The following is a 19,101-nucleotide window of genomic DNA, read 5'->3' as shown; positions in this document are numbered from 1 at the left end:
AATGAGCCGTAACCAGAGGGAGGGATTCAATGTAGTACTGGCTGGCCAGTCAAAGGAGCCAATAACTCTAGCGATAATATCTCAACGGGTGGCTGATGCCCTGGCCAACCTACTACCTATTGGGCTTATAACTTTATGCTTTTCTAACTAGGGTTGTAGCTTAAGTAGTAATAGTAGTAGTAATAATAATAATAATACTATTAATAATAATAATAATAATAAAATGCAATCTCTAAAATGATAATAATAAGCATTAGTGTACAAAGACACGCTTTTATTCATTAACATTTCATAACTTTTGCATTTATTTAAATTTTTCCATCTACCTAGGCCTATTCCTTCAGAATTTTTCTTGTTAGAGCCCATGGGCTTATAATATTATGTTTTACAAACTAGAACTGCAGATTATGTATGAATAATAATAATAATAATAATAATAATACTTGCTAACCTACAACCCTAGTTGGAAAAGCAGAATGCTATAAGCCAGAGGGCTCCAACAGGAAAAAATAGCTCAGTGAAGAAAGGAAATGGGGAAATTACAAGTAATTGAATATTAAAATAAACAAATTTAATAATAACAACAACAACAACGACAATAATAATATCATTATTATTATTATCATTATTATGATTATTATTATTATTACTTGCTAAACTACAGCCCTAGTTGGAAAAGCAGAATGTTATAAGCCTCGGGGCTCCAACAGGGAAAATAGCCCAGTGAGACAAGGAAATAGGGAAATTACAAGTAATTAACAATTAAAATATTTCAATAATAATAATAATAACCTTATTATTATTATTATTATTATTATTATTATTATTATTATTATTATTATTATTATTATTATCATCTAAGCTACAACCTTAGTAAAGCAGAAAATTATAATGTCTAGGGCTCCAACAGGGAAAATTCTGAATGAATAGGCCTAGGTAGATGGAAAAATGTAAATAAATGCTTTACTGATGAATAAATGCTTATTATCATCATTTATAGAGATTGCATTTTATTGTAAAAATAAAAATAATAATAATAATAACCACTTTTCTACGCATAATAACAAAGTTAATGCAGTAAAGTTCAAAGAATTTGAAACTGTACAACCAATGCCATCATTGTGCTACACATCATTTTGAAGGTCGGAAATACATCCGGGCCTTGACACTCGGCGTATACGGACATCCGGTTAAAGGGTATACGTCTGGTTGATCCGCATATAAAAGGGGATATCTGGTGGTTTACAATCATCACTTGCACACTTCTGTCCGCAACTGAACACACAGTAGACTCGACACTTCTCCCACACTTCTCCTGTCCTAGTTTGCACTTCTCTTTTTCTTCTCTTGTTTTTTTCCTTTTATACTTTTCACTCCCGAGTTTTGTTCGTTTTAAGTGAATGGTTAATATCCAGCCGTGCTTGATAATCATCAAAATAAGATAATTAAAGTTAATTAAAGATAATTAAAGTGTTATTTCATCTACTCCAGCAACTAGAAACTCAAAAATCACCTTTTTCTAAAAAATTAAAGATAATTAAAGTGTTATTTCATCTGCTCCAGCAAATAGAAACTCCAAAATCACCCTTTTTTCAATAGTAGGCCTATTAATTAAAGTGTTATTTCATCTGCTCCAGAAACTAGAAACTCCAAAATCACCCTTTTTTCAATAGTAGGCCTATTAATTAAAGTGTTATTTCATCTGCTCCAGCAAATAGAAACTCCAAAATCACCCTTTTTTCAATAGTAGGCCTATTAATTAAAGTGTTATTTCATCTGCTCCAGAAACTAGAAACTCCAAAATCACCTTTTTTCAATAGTAGGCCTATATAAACAAAACATAATCTTGCGAACAAAGCTTCAAGAATGGCAAACATGATCCATTTCCTAGGCCTATTGGCCAGCCTCCTTCTATCCTGCCGAGCGCATCCCTTGGAGGGCTTCCTACAGCAGGAGCTCGCTAACCGCAGAGATAGCGACGGTGGCATTAGGTCCTACTCAGGGTATAAACTCTTTCGAACGGACGTGTCCGAAACGCAGCTGCCCGTGGTGGATTCGATGGACATGTCCCCCGGCGTCGAGGTTTGGTCATGGAAGCACAAAGGGCGGAGTCTTGAAAATCAGTACGAGGTTGATGTGTTGACGGCCCCCGACGAGGAGAAGCAGGTTAGTTTGAATTACTGTATTTTTTTCCTACAGGATCGTAATTGTATTTTTAGATATAGTACTGGAAAATTTGAATTACCGATTGTTTTTTTTTTCTTAGGATAGTAAATGAATTTTTTAGATATAATACTGGAAATTTTGAATTATTGATTTTTTTTTCTTAGGCCTATGGGAGTTACAAGGTCAAGACTACGTAGGAGTTTTAAAGCGAAATTGTGAAATTTGGTTTCAAATGCGTCCTTAGGTTTCAATTTCTTATTAGTATTTTTCTTTTTTTTAGTATATATCTCGGTGGGTTGAATTCACTAGAAGAGATACATGCTAGTTTGACTTAATATATGTTTTTTTACATTATCGTAATTATAATGTTTTTGAGATGTAGTAATGGTGTGTATATATATATATATATATATATATATATATATATATATATATATATATATATATATATATATATATATATATATATATATATATATATATATATATATATATATAACCAAATTTCCGCGTTTTAGTGAGGAGAGGCGGACAGGGTGAGAAGGGTTAAATCTCTGTGCATAGGCCTATCTATCGAAATATTTAGCCGTCACTTTTGACGGGCGACGTACACTAGTGATTAATAACGAATTATACCGAGATGGAAGCTGATTGATGAACTGATCATTTTGTAGATTTTATGTATAGCATTTTTTAGAAGAAATGTCTAAAATGGAGTATATATTGATTAACAAAGGATTAGGATTTTTTCATTTGAAAAGCCAAGCTACTTTCCTCTTGGTAGGGTAGAAGAGATTATTAGCTATGGTAAGCAGCTCTTCTAGGAGAAGGGCACTCCAAAATCAAACCATTGTTCTCTAGTCTTGAGTAGTGCCATAGCCTCTGTATCATGGTCTTCCACTGCCTTGGGTTAGAGTTCTCTTGCTTGAAGGTACACTCGGGCACTTTATGCTATCTTATTTCTCTTCCGCTTGTTTTTTTAAAGTTTTTATAGTTTATATAGGAGATATTTAATTTAATGTTACTGTTCTTGAAATATTTTATTTTTCCTTAGTTTCCTTTCCTCACTGGGCTATTTTCCCTGTTGGAACCCCTGGTTTCATAGCATCCTGCTTTTCCAAATAGGGTTGTAGCCTAGCAAGTAATAATAATAATAGTAATAATAATGATAATAATATATATATATATATATATATATATATATATATATATATATATATATATACAAGTATGTGGAGATGGCTAAAAATAGATATAATTAATCCTGAATGAAGTGACTAATAGTCTAAAAATTACCATTTTGAAGACCCAAGTAAATATGACAGCAAGTTATTCAAGATAGTGTATCCAGTTGCAACAAACGACTTAATCAAATATTAATAGGAATTTAAGATAAACATTTTGTGAACATCGGAATATGAAACCAATTAAACGTATCAAAAACTTGCAGTTTCTGACGAGATGATTTGATAATAAAACTTTTAAAATGAAGAGAAAATTGAAAAATTGTGTATTTTGTCAAGGTACTGATTTTAGACATAGGCCTACTGAAGAACAGATTATTCAAAGGTGTACTTATAGATACACACACACACACACACACACACACACACACACACACACATATATATATATATACATATATATATATATATATATATATATATATATATATATATATATATATATATATATATATATAACATCTCCTACACCTATTAACGCAAAGGGCCTCAGTTAGATATCGTCAGTCATCCTCTACCTTGAGCTTTTAAATCAATACTTCTCCACTAATCGTCATCTACTTCACGCTTCATAGTCCTCAGCCACGTAGGCCTAGGTCTTCCAACTGTTCTAGTGCCTTGTGGAGCCCGGTTGAAAGTTTCTTAAAAATTGATAATTACAACAACGAACTACAGTACTTTGAAATACTGTATGCTTAGCAAAGATGATAGAAATTTTCATAATTACATAAAATTGCTTAAGAATAGCCAGGGAATAATGATAGACTATAAACTTGAATCTCTCTCTCTCTCTCTCTCTCTCTCTCTCTCTCTCTCTCTCTCTCTCTCATTTCATGAAGATAATGAGAGCCCCTCCCCTTAAGGCGTTCAATTGAAATAACCTTGGAGTACATGAGATGCCTTGCAATTTGCAGAAGAGGATTCAACAGGATAAAATCGGGATTGTCATAAGAAATGTCTTATGTGCAACGCTGTAGTACCAACTGCGTGTTATGATCTCATGGAGGGGGAGGGGAGGAGGGGGAGGAGGTGCTTTATAGGGGAGGGGTTACTAAAACAGGGAATGCAGGGGGGTGAAAGGTTTAAAGGTCACTCATGAATGGCAGAGGCAAAGAACAGTGACATTGCCCTATCAAGCAGGACAATACCCTAGAGACTGACCATAAAGGTTTAAAGGTCGCTCATGAATAGCAGAGGCAAGGGAGAGTGACATTTCCCTATCAAGCAAGACAATAAGCCAGAGGCTGATCATAAAGGTTTAAAGGTCGCTCATGAATGGCAGAGGCAAAGGACAGTGACATTGCCCTAGCAAGCAGGACAATGCGCAATTGACTGACCATATATACATATGATCAGCGCCCAAGCCACCTCTCCACCTAAGCTAGGATCAAGAAGGGACAGGCAATGGCTGCTGATGACACAGCAGATAGACCTATAGGCTCCCCGCAAACCCGTCATCCTTAGCTAACTTGGATTGTGAGGTTGCAGCGACCAAAGGAACGAGTTTGAGCGGGACTCGAACCCCAGTCTGGCGATCATTAGTCAGGGACGTTACCACATGGGCAAATTAGATCAAATTATCATTATCGATATTATTATAAGTTAATAATTAATATCATCATTATCTATTATACACTCAGATAGTACAAAGCTATTGACCCTCCTTTCCAGATACGTCAAGTCTTCAACGAATATGACCTGTCTTACAAAGAGGTCATTCGTGACCTCCAGGTCGCCATCAACAACGAACAAGGTGACGAAATCCCTGGATTCAGTCCAAAGACTCCACATTCCATGACCTGGGATAATTATCATTCCACTGAAGGTGAGTTATTGCCTGGGATTTTACAAAAAAAAAAAAAAAAAAAAAAAAAAAAAAAAAAAAAAATTCTTCTATTCATCAATAGTCTAACCCTTTTTCATAATACAACCGTTATTTATTCGCTAACTTTAATGTTTATTAGTTGCCTGGGATTTTACAATATTATTTTTTTTTCTTCTATTTATCAATATTCTAACCCTTTTTCATAATACAACCGTTATTTATTCTCTAACTTTAATGTCTATTAGTTTTTGGAAAATTTTAAATATAAAGTGATTTTGCTCTTTCATTCATTTCTCAATATTCTAGCATTTTTTCATAATACGACCGTTATTTATTCTCTATCTTTAATGTGTCATTAATTTTTGCAAAACTTTTCAAATATAAAGTATAAACAGATAAAAAAAATTATGTTATCTAATACCAGCTTCACTCGTCTTTGAATATCTGATTTAACATAACTTGCAGATCTTTAAAAAAAAAAAAAAAAAAAAAAAAAAGTCAAACTAACTTTGACACACTCATTCTTAAAATCTTATCCTCTACAATATTTTCGATCTCGTGATGTATGACCCATAAATATATTATCATAAGCTCTGTAACCCCTTTAAAAGTATACACGGAGAACCATATTATTTTAAATAATTATAGGACTCATTAATACAAATTGTGCTTGTAATCCTTTAAAAATAATAAACATGAGGAACCATATTATTTAAAGTAATTATATGATTCAATAATACAAATAGTCCAATTAATAATATATTTTCCCGTTAGTTACAACTATTTATCATGAGGTACAGTTGGATACAGAAATTCATGGCATACCTCCCTCTGAGGAAGTACACCCTGTCACACCCTACCTGAGCAGCGAGTAACCAAACAACTATAGTTAATTCTTTTTAGTGAGGCAGATTTGCACCGACTCGCAAGGGTGCTCTTTTAGCTCGGAAAAGTTTCCTGATCGCTGATTGGTTGGGCAAAATAATTCTAACCAATCAGATAGCAGGAAACTTTTCCAAGCTAAAAGGGCACGGCTGCGAGTCGGTGCAAAGGTGCCTCATTAAAAAAAATTGAGTATAGTGTAAGGATAGATGACTATCTCAGACTATCTACGGCCCTATCTAAACACGACTTCGTCGAATAAATTTCGAAATAAATTCTCTGCTTTCAGATATGTACGACTACATGTCCTGGTTGGAAATCCACTACCCAAACTTGGTTACCATCATTGACATTGGCAAGTCCTATGAGAATCGCTCTCTGCTGGTGGTCAAGATCTCAGAGCCTTCTGATAAACCAAAACCAGCTATCTGGATTGATGGAGGTGAGTGAAGTCTTTTGTTTAATTGTTTTATTCTTAAGGAAAACTCGTTTGTTATTATAAGATCTTCAACTTGGTTTAGAGGTGAAGCTTCTTCTCTACTTTACAAATCTTTTGGTGACAAACTTTTGGATTAGTAATGAAGATATGTTATTCTACTATAGATGTGCAATATCATCAATATTGTAATTATCATTATTACTAGGCTACAACCCTAGTTGGTAAAGCAGACTACTATAAGCTTATGGGCAGCAACAGGTAAAAATAACCATGTGAGGAAAAGAAATAAATAAACTACATGAGAAGCAATGACTAAATGTAAAATATCTTATGATTAGTAACAACATTAAAATAGATCTGTCATATACAACTACGAAGAGAGACTTGTGTTAACATTCTATCGAAGAATCAATCATCTTTCAGAGCAAAGACCCAATAGAAATTAAACATGAATGATACATAGAATGGGGAACCTAAAGCCCCTTCCACACGACAGGCAAGACGGGCAAATGCACGTCGGGCAGACACTGTTACCAATTTTGTGGTATGGGTTGCGATCAGGAGTACAGATGACGTCATAGACGAGGGAACCATGTGCAAAGTGCCCATGCCCATTGTCAAGGCACTGGATGGGTGGCCGACTATTGTCCGACACAGCTCTGACTGCCCTCTGCCCAACTTCTGGCCAGAGTCATACATTCTCCTGCCTTCCTTAGACTATTTGATCTGCTAACAGTTTCAAAACGAGAGAATTACGCACAAATCAGAGTTCCCGTCCAGCATTTGCCCCTTGTGTAGAATGGGCTTAAAGGGGAGGACAGATAATGTTCAGATAAACCACTTTACATTTTTCAAACCTTATTGAAAGCTTGTCTTTTCCCCTCAGGCCTTCCAAGGGAGCACAGCAAAAATTCTTAGTTAAACACCTTAATATTTCCTAAACCTCATGGAACTTATGACTTTTCCCCCCTCTGGTCTTCGCACAATGAAGCACTGCAAATACTCTCTGTTGAACCCCCTTAACATTTCCCAAACCTTATGGAACTCTTGGTCTTTTCCCCTCAGGTCTTCCTGCTGAGCACAGAAAAAATTCTTAGTTAAACCCTTTAACATTTCCCTAACCTAATGGAACTTATGACTTTGCGTCTCTGGTCTTCGTGCAATGAAGCACAGCAAATACTCTCAGTTGAACCCCTTAACATTTCCCAAACCTTATGGAACTCTTGTCTTTTCTCCTTAGGTCTTCACGCTAGAGAATGGGTCTCTCCTGCCACAGCCATGTACATTCTGAACCGACTGGTGGAGTATCACTGGGAACACGAAAATGTCACTGGAAAGTTCGACTGGTACATTATGCCTCTGGGTAATCCTGACGGTAGGTTGCTCATACATATTAGTATGAATCTATCTTTATTACGCATTAAGAACCAACATATATGTGACCTTATCTTTACGCAGAATTTTAGTTATGGAGAATAATTTATAAATATATAGAGTTCTAGTGCTTAAACAGATAGCTACAATTTTGTATATTTGTAAAATATCATTCATAAATCTTACCGTAGGACTGTCAATATTACAAGTATAATTTTTATCGATTAGCTCGCCGTTATATGTAACCGGTCGAGAACGCAATTGAATTTTCTAAATATTTCTACAATTTTGACAGGTGGTTAGCTTCAACGAGTTCGTTTCCACATGCTTCCACAGCGTTTCAAGTATTCAGTATCCATTGTATCAGCTAATTAAAATAAAAAAATGCTACTCTTCAGACCAGACCCTTTATCATAAAAGTATCTTGGTCATTGGCTGTATCTTATTACTCATTAGCTGTAAAGCTAGGATAAATTGCTGAAAATTTTCTAACTTTATTAGTTTATCAAACTATGTCAGATTTAGTCAGTTCTGAAAAAATTGAAGCAACTTAAGTGTCATGACCCTTTTCTCTCACAAATCTGATAAATCTTTTAAGTAGACTGTTTCTTTAGCAGCTGTTTCAGTTTTGAAGGATTTTTCTGGTTTTATAGTTCTATTCCATATACGTTTTTCTTTAGTTCCAACATTCACTGAAATTGTTAATGAATTTGCAGCTTATTCCTTTACGCCCAATTCTCATGGCTTTTAGACCAGCAATATACAATCAAATAGTTTCCTAGGTAAGTCCTTTACTCTGATATCGTACTGCTCTGTTAATAGCCAGACTCAGCGAAAGGCTACCAATGGCACGCACTGCACTTTGTAAAGAATGTGCACTGAGACTTCTACATGTAAGTACAGTACTACAATAAAATAGGCTTATGGTTTTATGTGTAAGTAATAATACGGATTTTAGGGTCACTATCATGAAGAATAAGGGAGAAATTTAGAATTGCAGTTGTTTGAAAAGGTTACGCTGTTTTTCTTCCTTGAACATCATTGTTAATAATAGCCATACACTATCTACTTTTCATCTTAATTTGCGGTATGGCTATAACACTGATGTGCCATCAATAGCATACAATGTGAATTGTTCCACTATAAGAGGCTTCCCTGAAGAGGACGGTACAAGAAGCTTGGAAGTATACAAGGCTACGGATTGGTGCCAACCACAAAAGTCTTCTTTCAATGTTTGATACACCTTTATTAAAACCAGGAATGACACAGAACAGAAAGCTCTCTAATAAATGTAAAAACAAACAACCAACTCAGTGGACGAATTAGCCTGAATTTTCAAGATGTATTGGTGCCCAAGTAATGACAACAAAAGAAGTTACCAACTTCAAAGAAACTAGCCTACGGGCTAGAGATAGTACCCTTTCCACGCCACAGCTTCGAGAAACGACAGAATATAGGTCTCTAACTTTGGACTGTTTAGCTTGTATGAGATCACCGTTTTTATTGTTTCTTTATAGAAAAGTAGAATGCAAAAGGTATTGAGCACATTATTTCTATGTTAATACTGTGCACTCAAACTCAACTAGTCATCAAATGTATTTTCACAATATTCTATAAGTCCTTTAGACTTTGATGCACTGAATTATTTTCCATTTCCTTAGTACTGTACAATACTGCAGCATAACCTATATAGGAAATTCAATAGGAATGTAGAGTACAATACATTTGCATCAAAGTCAGCACTGGCTTAATCTTGAAGACACAAACGTTCTCTTGTTAGCAGTATTCAGCATTTTCAACTGGCCAGGTAAGTCCATGGTTCTTCACTCTGGAATGCAAGCAAAATCTATATAATTTCATCTTTCATCACCCCAGGCTACGAATACACTCGCCACCATGACCGCCTGTGGCGTAAGAACCGCGCCGTGAACCCAGATAGCTCTTGCGTCGGTGTAGATCTCAACAGGAATTTTGGTTACCTCTGGAACAATGGCGGTTCATCCCTGAATCCCTGTAGTGAAATCTACGCTGGACCTAGTGCAGAGTCTGAACCCGAGACACAAGCAATCAGAGATTTCATCATGGAGTACAAGGATCAAGTGAGTTTTCTTTATTCTTTTTTTTAATTCAGTGATGAAATTACTATTGTACAAAGGCAAAAGCTTATTCTCACAAACTTACGGTAGCATAAGTTAAGTTTTTAAATAATACAGTACCGTACTGTACATACAACGCACCACAAGGTGTAATAATTGTACTACTTCACTACTGGGCTGTACATACAGTACTTCACTGCTATTTCCCTTCATATTTAGCAAACTCTGAAACTTTATCACCCATTCTCCACAGCTAAAAGTTTACGTCAGCATCCACGCCTACTCTCAGATGTGGATGTTGCCTTATGCAGGCACTTACAACTTCCCAGACAATTACGACGACATGTACGAAGTGGGCAAGCTAGCCACAGATGCCATCCGCAAATACGACGGTACCGAGTAAGTGTTTTTTAATACCTAGGTAGTAGTAACCATTAGGAAACTTGTCAAAATATAGTGCTAGGGATTAAATTACATTCCAAAACTTTTTTTTCCTCTCTAAGACACTATAAGATACAGTTGACCTTTAAGAGGTAATGAAAACTACTAAAACCCAAGTTACACTTTGATGAATTGAACAAAACTGATAAGTAGACCAAAGAAGCTAACTTATCAAGTCTGATATCTTCCTAGAAATAGTTGGTGTTAGCTGAATATAACTACACACTTAATGCTATCGACTTGCCTGTAAAATTAAGTCTTTATATCTGCATTACAGTACAATAGTCTATTTTCACGAATATATCACTACAGATGGAGAATTTCACTCAAAAATGTGAAAATCACATGTCCAAATCATTCAGCCTAGTGACTGCCTCTTTCTTTAACCGATTCTATTATTCCCGAATACTATAATCACTCACTTTAAACTTTACTTCTTACCTCCATTATCCTTCTTTTCTAGTTTCCATTTGACACACACAATGCCTAGGACCTTATTTTAAATCATTGAAAATAACCATGAATTATTTCCCATCCACTACTGACATGTTTCTCTCTTTCTTCTCAGTTACACGTTGGGATCTGTGACGCAGCTTCTCTACGTTGCCTCTGGTGGTTCTGGAGACTTTGCTTATGCCACTGCAGGAATACCTTTCTCTTACTCCTTGGAATTAAGAGATCTAGGTAAGTGCTCGAAAATGAGGCTCCTTTTGAGAATTTTGAAAAACCGAAAACTTAGTAGGAGGACTTCGTTAAGTTGAACTTTACGAAGGAAGAAACCTTCCCAAGTAGGATTGAATTTTGACTATATAGTAAACAGAATTCTATTGCAATATTAATAATTGTACTGAGCCTGATAGGTTTTTTAAGCTGGTAGAAACGTTTAACTTGACGATCTGCTGAAATGAGGTTCAAGATAATTTCTCGTGACTGTGACCTCACCATCCTTGTGAGTTAAAGATGTGAAGGTGGGGGGGGGGGGAATCAGGGTTTTAGGGAGCCTATAGGTCTACCTGTTGAGTCATCAGCAGCCATTGCCTGGCTTGACATGGTCCTAGCTTAGATGGAGAGGAGGCTTTTTCACTGATCATATGTATACTTTATGGTCAGTCTCTATGGCATAACCACTGTCCCTTACCTCTGCCATTCACGAACGACGTTTTAACGAGATCTTAAGAATTCAGCAATGCTAAACTCAATCAAGAGACACTAGACATAAGAAATCGGAAATTTTATTTAATGAGGACTTACAAATTGTGGGAACTGGAAATTAATTTTTGAAGACTCAAAAATTCCCGGAAATTTTAAATTAGTTAATACACCCTGGAAAGTTTTAAAATTTGGAAACTTATCCAAGATGTTTGAAGTTCAAGAGGTTGTCTATAAATTCGTAGGGATTCTAGAGAACTTCAGATAATATAAACTAAGAATTGATTCACAGAATTTGTTATATGGAACAATAATGGGTCAGAGGAGGCTGTTCACTGAGAATCTTCCACTAATACTGAAGTGATCTTCAAAGACAGGTGAAGATAGGAAGTGGAATAGAGATATAAGAGAACTAGAAAACTTGGGGCAAATCTCATTAGGTGAAGGCTACAGTACACTTTGTGAGGTGCACTGTAGTCTTTAACTTCCTACTGAATATCTTGATAATCTTTAGAAATTCGAACTAACTGCTGAAAGAAATTGGAAATTTGCTGAAATTGGAAATTCTGATGTTTGCAACTGAAAAGTAAACTTTTTCTTACAATAGTTGATGAATGCGAGAATCAGTGGATAAATAAACTTAAAACCCGATATGATTCCGAGAATCTAGGTTATTTAGGACTAATTCAAAGTGGTAGATTTTCTTAAATAGTAACAACAAAATATTTAGGCTACATACCAAAAGGCTACATATGTGCATGTGAGCCTGGTTAAACACCTAAATTTCCGTTATCATCTCATTTCTTGCTTTCTTCGAAAAACATTATAATTTCTCAGTAAGAATGTCTACTTGTAAATCAATCTTTCCTAGAATTTTGGCCTTTTCTCAAACTTGTGAAAGTATGCAGTCAAACGTAATTTTAACCAATGGATGATTGTTATAAATACTTTAGTTTCTCCTTAAATATATCCACCATATGAAGGAAAACGCTACTTAGCCTTTGAAGGGGAGTATTAGGTATTATTCGATGAACAAACTTAGGGTTATCATTATTATTATTATTACTTCCCAAGTTACAACACTAGTTGGAAAAGCAAAATGCTATAAGCCCAGGGGCTCCAACAGGGAAAATAGCCCAGTGAAGAATGGAAATAAACTACAAGAGAAATTTAAGAACAATAATATGAAATAAATCTTTCATAGGTAAACTATAAAAAATTCAAAACACAAGAGGAAGAGAAATAAGATAGAATAGTGTGCCTGGGTGTACCATCAAGCAAGAGAACCCTACCCACAAGAAAGTGGAAGACCATGGTACAGAGGCTATGGCACTACCCAAGACTAGAGAACAATGGTTTGATTTTGGAGTGACTTTCAATAGCCTAGTATTGAAGGAACATTCAATATCAGTATACTGTATCTATGATGGAGATATTGTTGCATAAACTGAAGGCATTACAAGGATAAGACAATGATTTTACAATAATTCATTTTCAAGAACTTAAGATGATTCATTAAATAAGTTTGTCTTATTTTAGTCCTTATATTTATGGCATTATATTTTGATACCTTGGTCAGACTCTAAACACTTATTCACTAAATTTTTCCTTATAAATTTTCTGAAAAACAAAGTATATCGTGTATGAAAGCAAATCTTAAAAATCCCTTGATAATTAGTCAAGTTTATCTAGAACAATACAAGTATCTAAAGAAGGCATTTCTCTCTACAGCTTTAAAGCAATTCAAATATTAATGCATCTCCGTGAAAGATGTTGATCACGCTCAATATGATAGATTAAAATAGAAATTCCAGTTCAGCACATTTTCCCTTTCCTTTGCAACAGGTCAGCACGGCTTCATCTTGCCCAAGGAGCAGATTCTACCAACCGGCATCGAGACTTACGAGGGCATAAGGGCCATGGCTGCCGGAGTGCTGGAGAGGCTTCCAAAATACGAAAAAAATAGTACCAGGGTCTCGGAAAACATCTCGCAAGATGATGCAGCTTTGACCGAACCCTCCAACTCCTTGGACGGGGAAATGAACAAAGCTTAAAAATCATTTGCACGTAGAAAAATTTATAGTTGGACGCAAGAATTCCTGGCATACCTTGCTCTATGGAAGAGCACCTTGTCACACTCTTACAGTGTGGTGAGTAACCAAACACCGAATGTACGGAGAGATAACAGACATGGTGGAAGAGATACATACAGGAACGCCCCATGCAGTTAGGGAGTGATAGGGTACACTTCCTCAGACTGATGGAGTACCAGGGACTTCCTGTGTCCAACAGTAGGCCTACATTAAAATCCAAGGGCCTCACTCACTGAAACATCTGTTAAAGGGCTGGATATTTATTGAAAACAAAACCAATAGTTTGCACATATAGGTGCTGATCTCTCTTCTAATCTACTTATATTAATTACTCTCCTATCTCTTGAGTACTTAAAATTGACGTAGTTTTCAGCACACACACAATCTCATTAACTTTTTTTTCACGTTTTTTAACTGATGTGATTTTAAGCATCAATCGTTTCGTCTTCCTCGTTTCTTCTTATTTCACGTGTAGCCAATGAAAAATACTTCTTTCTTTGCGATTATCTGCACCACAAACAATTTTTTACTGTGGAAATGGAAATACATTCCTTTCTCAAGTTCTAAAGGCTGGCTACTCTTCATTCTATTTTAATTTCCATTTTCCCATAGTCTTTATTCTCTTTGAAAAGGTAAATTTCCCTAAAAGATTTAGTTATTTGCAAGTTAAATTGCACGAAAAGTCGCAGGTTCTGTTTTAAATGTAATACTGTACCCACCTACCAGCCAATGGCGCATTTGTTCTATACTTGTATTTATAGAATGTCCATTTTCATTTCAGGTATATCAAGTCTCCCAAGTTTATAATAACGTCTCTAATCCACCAAACATTTTACTTTTACTACTAACTAATTTTCTTTTTCCTTTACAACCGAAAATATTTTTCTCCGTAATATTCATCACCTATCTTAACACAATCTCTGGTCAGTTAGCCATTATTCAACTATTCACTCATTTAACAGCATTTGCCAAGAGTTGCACTACTCATTTCACTTGCAATGACCTGCACAATGCACACGCTTGAACAATCTTTACGATTAACAAGTCGCAAATATTTTTTTCTTAACACTTAATTTCCTTCAAAGTATTCAAGATTTACTTTCAGTCTTTGCTCTCTCCCTCATATAAGAAATCCTTTTAACTCTTGCATAAAATACAATATCAGCAAATATTCCCCACACTGACTGTCTCCACTCAAATCCACAGAATACTATGCACAATTACCTTCTTAACCAATGCTAGATACCGTATGTTATAGAGCCTTTATAGTCCCCACACTGCACAAATAACTACCAAACAGTATTTTTCCTATGATCTTTTGAGTTCATTCCCATTAAGATATGTTAAAATATATAACTTTCCATTACACTTGCAATGTAGTCTTGATCTTGTTATGAACCCCACTCCTTGGTTAAATCCTTTTTCACCCATGGGCATTAAGCCTTCTATCCTTAGAAATCCTCTTTCTCCTAATGGAAAATCTTTTATCCTTTATTAATCCATTTTATCCATGATAGGAACTATTCTATTCCCAGCAGAAACCTTACAATCCCTCACAGAGCTCCTTTTTTTATCATTGACAGAAACCCCACTATCCATATTTTCAGCAGCCCATCCCCAATGCCCAAAAGACTTTTAAAAGTTACATGTATCGAATACCATTTTATCCCTAAACGATATCCCTAGTTTTTTCTAACAAAGCCTTTCATCCCTGATGTAAACCCATTAACCTAGACAGAAATCCTCCAACACCAAGAAATCAGCTATTCATTTCTACCTTGCTTTAAGTGTTACCCTCCCTAAAAGAAACTTTCTTTTTTTCCCTAGATAGCCACAAGTTTTCATTTATAAAAAATCCCCAATATATGCTTCCATTCCTTAAGCGTACTTCCATAAACAATATCTCCTTCATTTGCCTGACCTATCTAACAAAAAAGGGGTTGACTCCATTACACTTTAAAATCCTTGTGGTATCCTTCATTGGTTTCCTCATCTGTACACTTTTGTGGAAATTATCTCTCGTAAATGACCGTTCCTTGTGAAACAAATATTCAAAACACCAGCTAACAATATAACATTTAAGAGTAACTGCGCAATCGGAAACCAAAAGATATCAATGTTGCTATTGAAAGTCATAAGTAAATTTGTCTATCACGTCCTTCATACCAATACGATGCAATAATACACAATTTTATTTCTTAGATACACTTTCATTAGGTTTTTTCTCAAACTAGTAAGACCCCACACTAGAAGCACAAGATGAATCACCCTTGACTAAATATTTGAATGCTAACTTATGATATTGGACAAGAACCCCCTAAACTTCAGCACAGAGCACCTTTCTGCACAACCCCAATCACCATATTTCATTATTGTACTATTGATATGAAATACCCTTAAAGACTTACTGCAGCCTTCATTTCATGAATAATTCTGTTAACTTCAGCACTTCCTTCATAAACTTGCATTTTCATAACACTCAAACCACATCTTTCTTCACTCTTCAAAATATTCTTTTATCTTCCTAAAACTGAAACTGTATAAATCTAATTTTTGGATTCACTACTTGCTCAATATTTCACAAAACAATTTTCACACACCCTGTGCACTCATCTCAAAAAGATACTTCCCTGTCTCTCCTTCCAAAATTATGCATTCTGAGATCCTTATTCACTTGAAGCCACATTAAACTAATACTTCCCTGTCTCTCCTTCCAAAATTATGCATTCTGAGATCCTTATTCACTTCAAGCCACATTAAACTAATACTTCCCTGTCTCTCCTTCCAAAATTATGCATTCTGAGATCCTTATTCACTTCAAGCCACATTAAACTAATACTTCCCTGTCTCTCCTTCCAAAATTATGCATTCAAGCCACATTAAACTACTTAAGGATACTTTTGTTCTCAAAAAAAGCACAATTTTCACATTTCCTATGCACTCAACCCTCAGCACCTTAATTATCAAAGGTCACTTTTTCCACTCTTGATGAAGACAGCCTGTGAATAGTGGTTTTCACACGCCCCTGTTGTATACACGACACCCACAAGGTGATCGCGCGAGGGTAGTAACCTCTGCATTCCATGCTTTTATCTTTCTCTAGTATATTTGGAAGATTTATATTAGAAAAGTGTAAAGAAGGACTTCTTTCACCGGGCGTCACAGGTCTCTTCACAGAAATAGATTTTTCCTTCGTCAAAATCCCTTTACTCACACTCGTGCAATTATTCTTTTTTTTTCACTGAAATACATTTTCCAAGTTTTCTATCCAGTCAAACTTCTTTACAATCACTTTGCAAACCCTTATTCCTGCACGCAAATCTATATTTTCAAAACACCTAGACACTAGAAATTGAAAAACTGCATTTTCTAAACTTTTTTTGCAATCGTCATTCTTCAAGTATATTTTCTTCACTCCTTATGCACTCTAATATCACTAAAAAATATTTGGTCAATCTTCCCTTTTGCACTTCCCCTGCAAAGCTATATTTTCAATGCAATATTGCACTCAAAGTACCACTGAACTTCACTGGCATAAATAAATTTTCAAAACTGTGCACACTCAAGACCTCATAACGCCTTGAATTTTATAAGACCAATAATTTCCAAACTCACTTTAAACACAAATTAGTATTAGTTTTTCAAACTCCCCACTTGCATATTCTTCATCTCCCCTACACTTTTGGCACCCTTCGTACACTCGAACGTAAGGAAACCACTTTTTCAAATTACCCCTCTACACCCTCCCATACCACCTTTAGCTCAATCCTTCCAATATTGATTTTTCAAAACTCCCGTCTGCACTAATATTTTCGTAAAACAAGACCCTCTACTGCACTTCAATTTATAAACTACATTTTTCGGATCCACTCTGAACTTAAATGTCCCTATCAGCACTTTTACTACACCAATACTTTTACCCGACCTCGAACGCTCAAACCTAATTAATCTTTGTCAAACTGTCCTTATACACAAAATTCATGCAATCACCTCTTCCCCACTTGCTGCAATCTCTTCTTTAAATAGAAACAGACTTTAACTACATAGTCTGTTTGATTTAGCAACAGCACCCATTTTTACATTTCAATATTACCTCTTTCCCAATTGCTTGTAATTAACCTACTCATGTGCTCCTTTAAAAATTTGTCTATGATAACCAATAATCTAGCTTATTAAACTTTCTTCTAATTCCCTTCTTTAATATACAGGACAGTATTAGTTCATTCTATAAGTTTTTTACATACTGGCACTATTCTATGGATGACTCTTGGTCAAATTTTCGTTTTTATATGTTTCACTAAAGGAGTGCACACAATGAGCACCTATAAAGAATTCTTTCACTTCTAAAGGGTTACAAGGTATATTCTAGCCACAGCGCTATTTCTTATTTCCCTCCTCCATTTTATATCCTTTGTAAAACATTCATGCCATGTATTCTTGTATGTGGCTCTACCAAAAAGCCTTACTGTCCCATACCTATAGTATAAAAAGGACATTAATGTAAACCATTTCATACTAATAGTTATTCACCCAAGTTTAGAAACTTTGCAATGTAGTAGGACATTGCATAATACACTATTTATTTACATATTTATTTATATACTTATTTATACACGTATTTATTTATATACTTATTTATATTTATTTATTTAAATAACTATTTTTACTTGTGGTACATGGTATGTAATAAATACAGAATGTACAAGATTTTGATAAATTCCAAGTGATATTTATTAAATAAAGGTAATCAAGATAATGAGTTTTTGTAGCCCCTGGTTCCAAGTTATGAATTATACTTTATTAACCCTTTCGGTATCACAGGCATGAGAAAAAAAACTGTTAGGCTCGTGACTTTTGGCCAGAAGTCAAAATTTACATGCCTTCAAAAGGGATTTTTTTCCGCGCCTTGGTACAGCCAAACTATAACATATGAACTTCTATTTATTTCATTTTGTCAAGAAATTATTTAACTTGTTCCATGATGTAAGCAAAATATCTTAACGGTGATTAAAAGTATTAAAAAATCAAAGGAATTATGAAAAATATGTGAGAAACGTTCAATAATTTACAATTAAAAAATATATTCGTAAAAAATAATGTTAAAAGAGGATATGTGTAGAAACGACAGATCCATTACACTGTGGCAATGATTTTACATAAATCTGATTGTTAATGACCCGTGATTGATTACAGTATCCTAAATTTTTTACAGTGAGCAATAACGTCAAGCGTCCACCTCCTTCCCATTGATGTTTCATAGCATAATTAAAGAATGCCATTAAGAAATTAAAATTGTTTTAGCAAGCTGAATAAATTTCCTGTTTATTGCATAAATAAAAGTTGTATACATTATCAGAAAATGATTGAGCGATTATAGACAAACTAAATTTAC

At 35.0% G+C, this 19,101-nt stretch overlaps 1 protein-coding gene across 1 annotated transcript; it reads left to right on the top strand.

Annotated features, from left to right (window-relative positions):
- Positions 1-1,102: 1,102 nt before the first annotated feature.
- LOC137654440 (carboxypeptidase B-like) lies at positions 1,103-18,400 on the top strand. Its single transcript, XM_068388062.1, has 8 exons — positions 1,103-2,166; positions 5,082-5,235; positions 6,407-6,559; positions 7,797-7,931; positions 9,806-10,029; positions 10,280-10,425; positions 11,036-11,151; positions 13,462-18,400. Exons 1-8 carry the CDS (start codon positions 1,867-1,869, stop codon positions 13,668-13,670), a joined length of 1,437 nt encoding a protein of 478 aa, XP_068244163.1. The 5' UTR covers positions 1,103-1,866; the 3' UTR covers positions 13,671-18,400.
- Positions 18,401-19,101: the final 701 nt, after the last annotated feature.

The sequence above is a fragment of the Palaemon carinicauda genome, chromosome 15 (genome assembly GCF_036898095.1).
Source record: "Palaemon carinicauda isolate YSFRI2023 chromosome 15, ASM3689809v2, whole genome shotgun sequence".
NCBI classification, from domain to species: domain Eukaryota; kingdom Metazoa; phylum Arthropoda; class Malacostraca; order Decapoda; family Palaemonidae; genus Palaemon; species Palaemon carinicauda.
The sequence above is the reverse complement of the archived record's forward strand: the minus strand, read 5'-3'. Positions and strand labels throughout refer to the sequence as shown.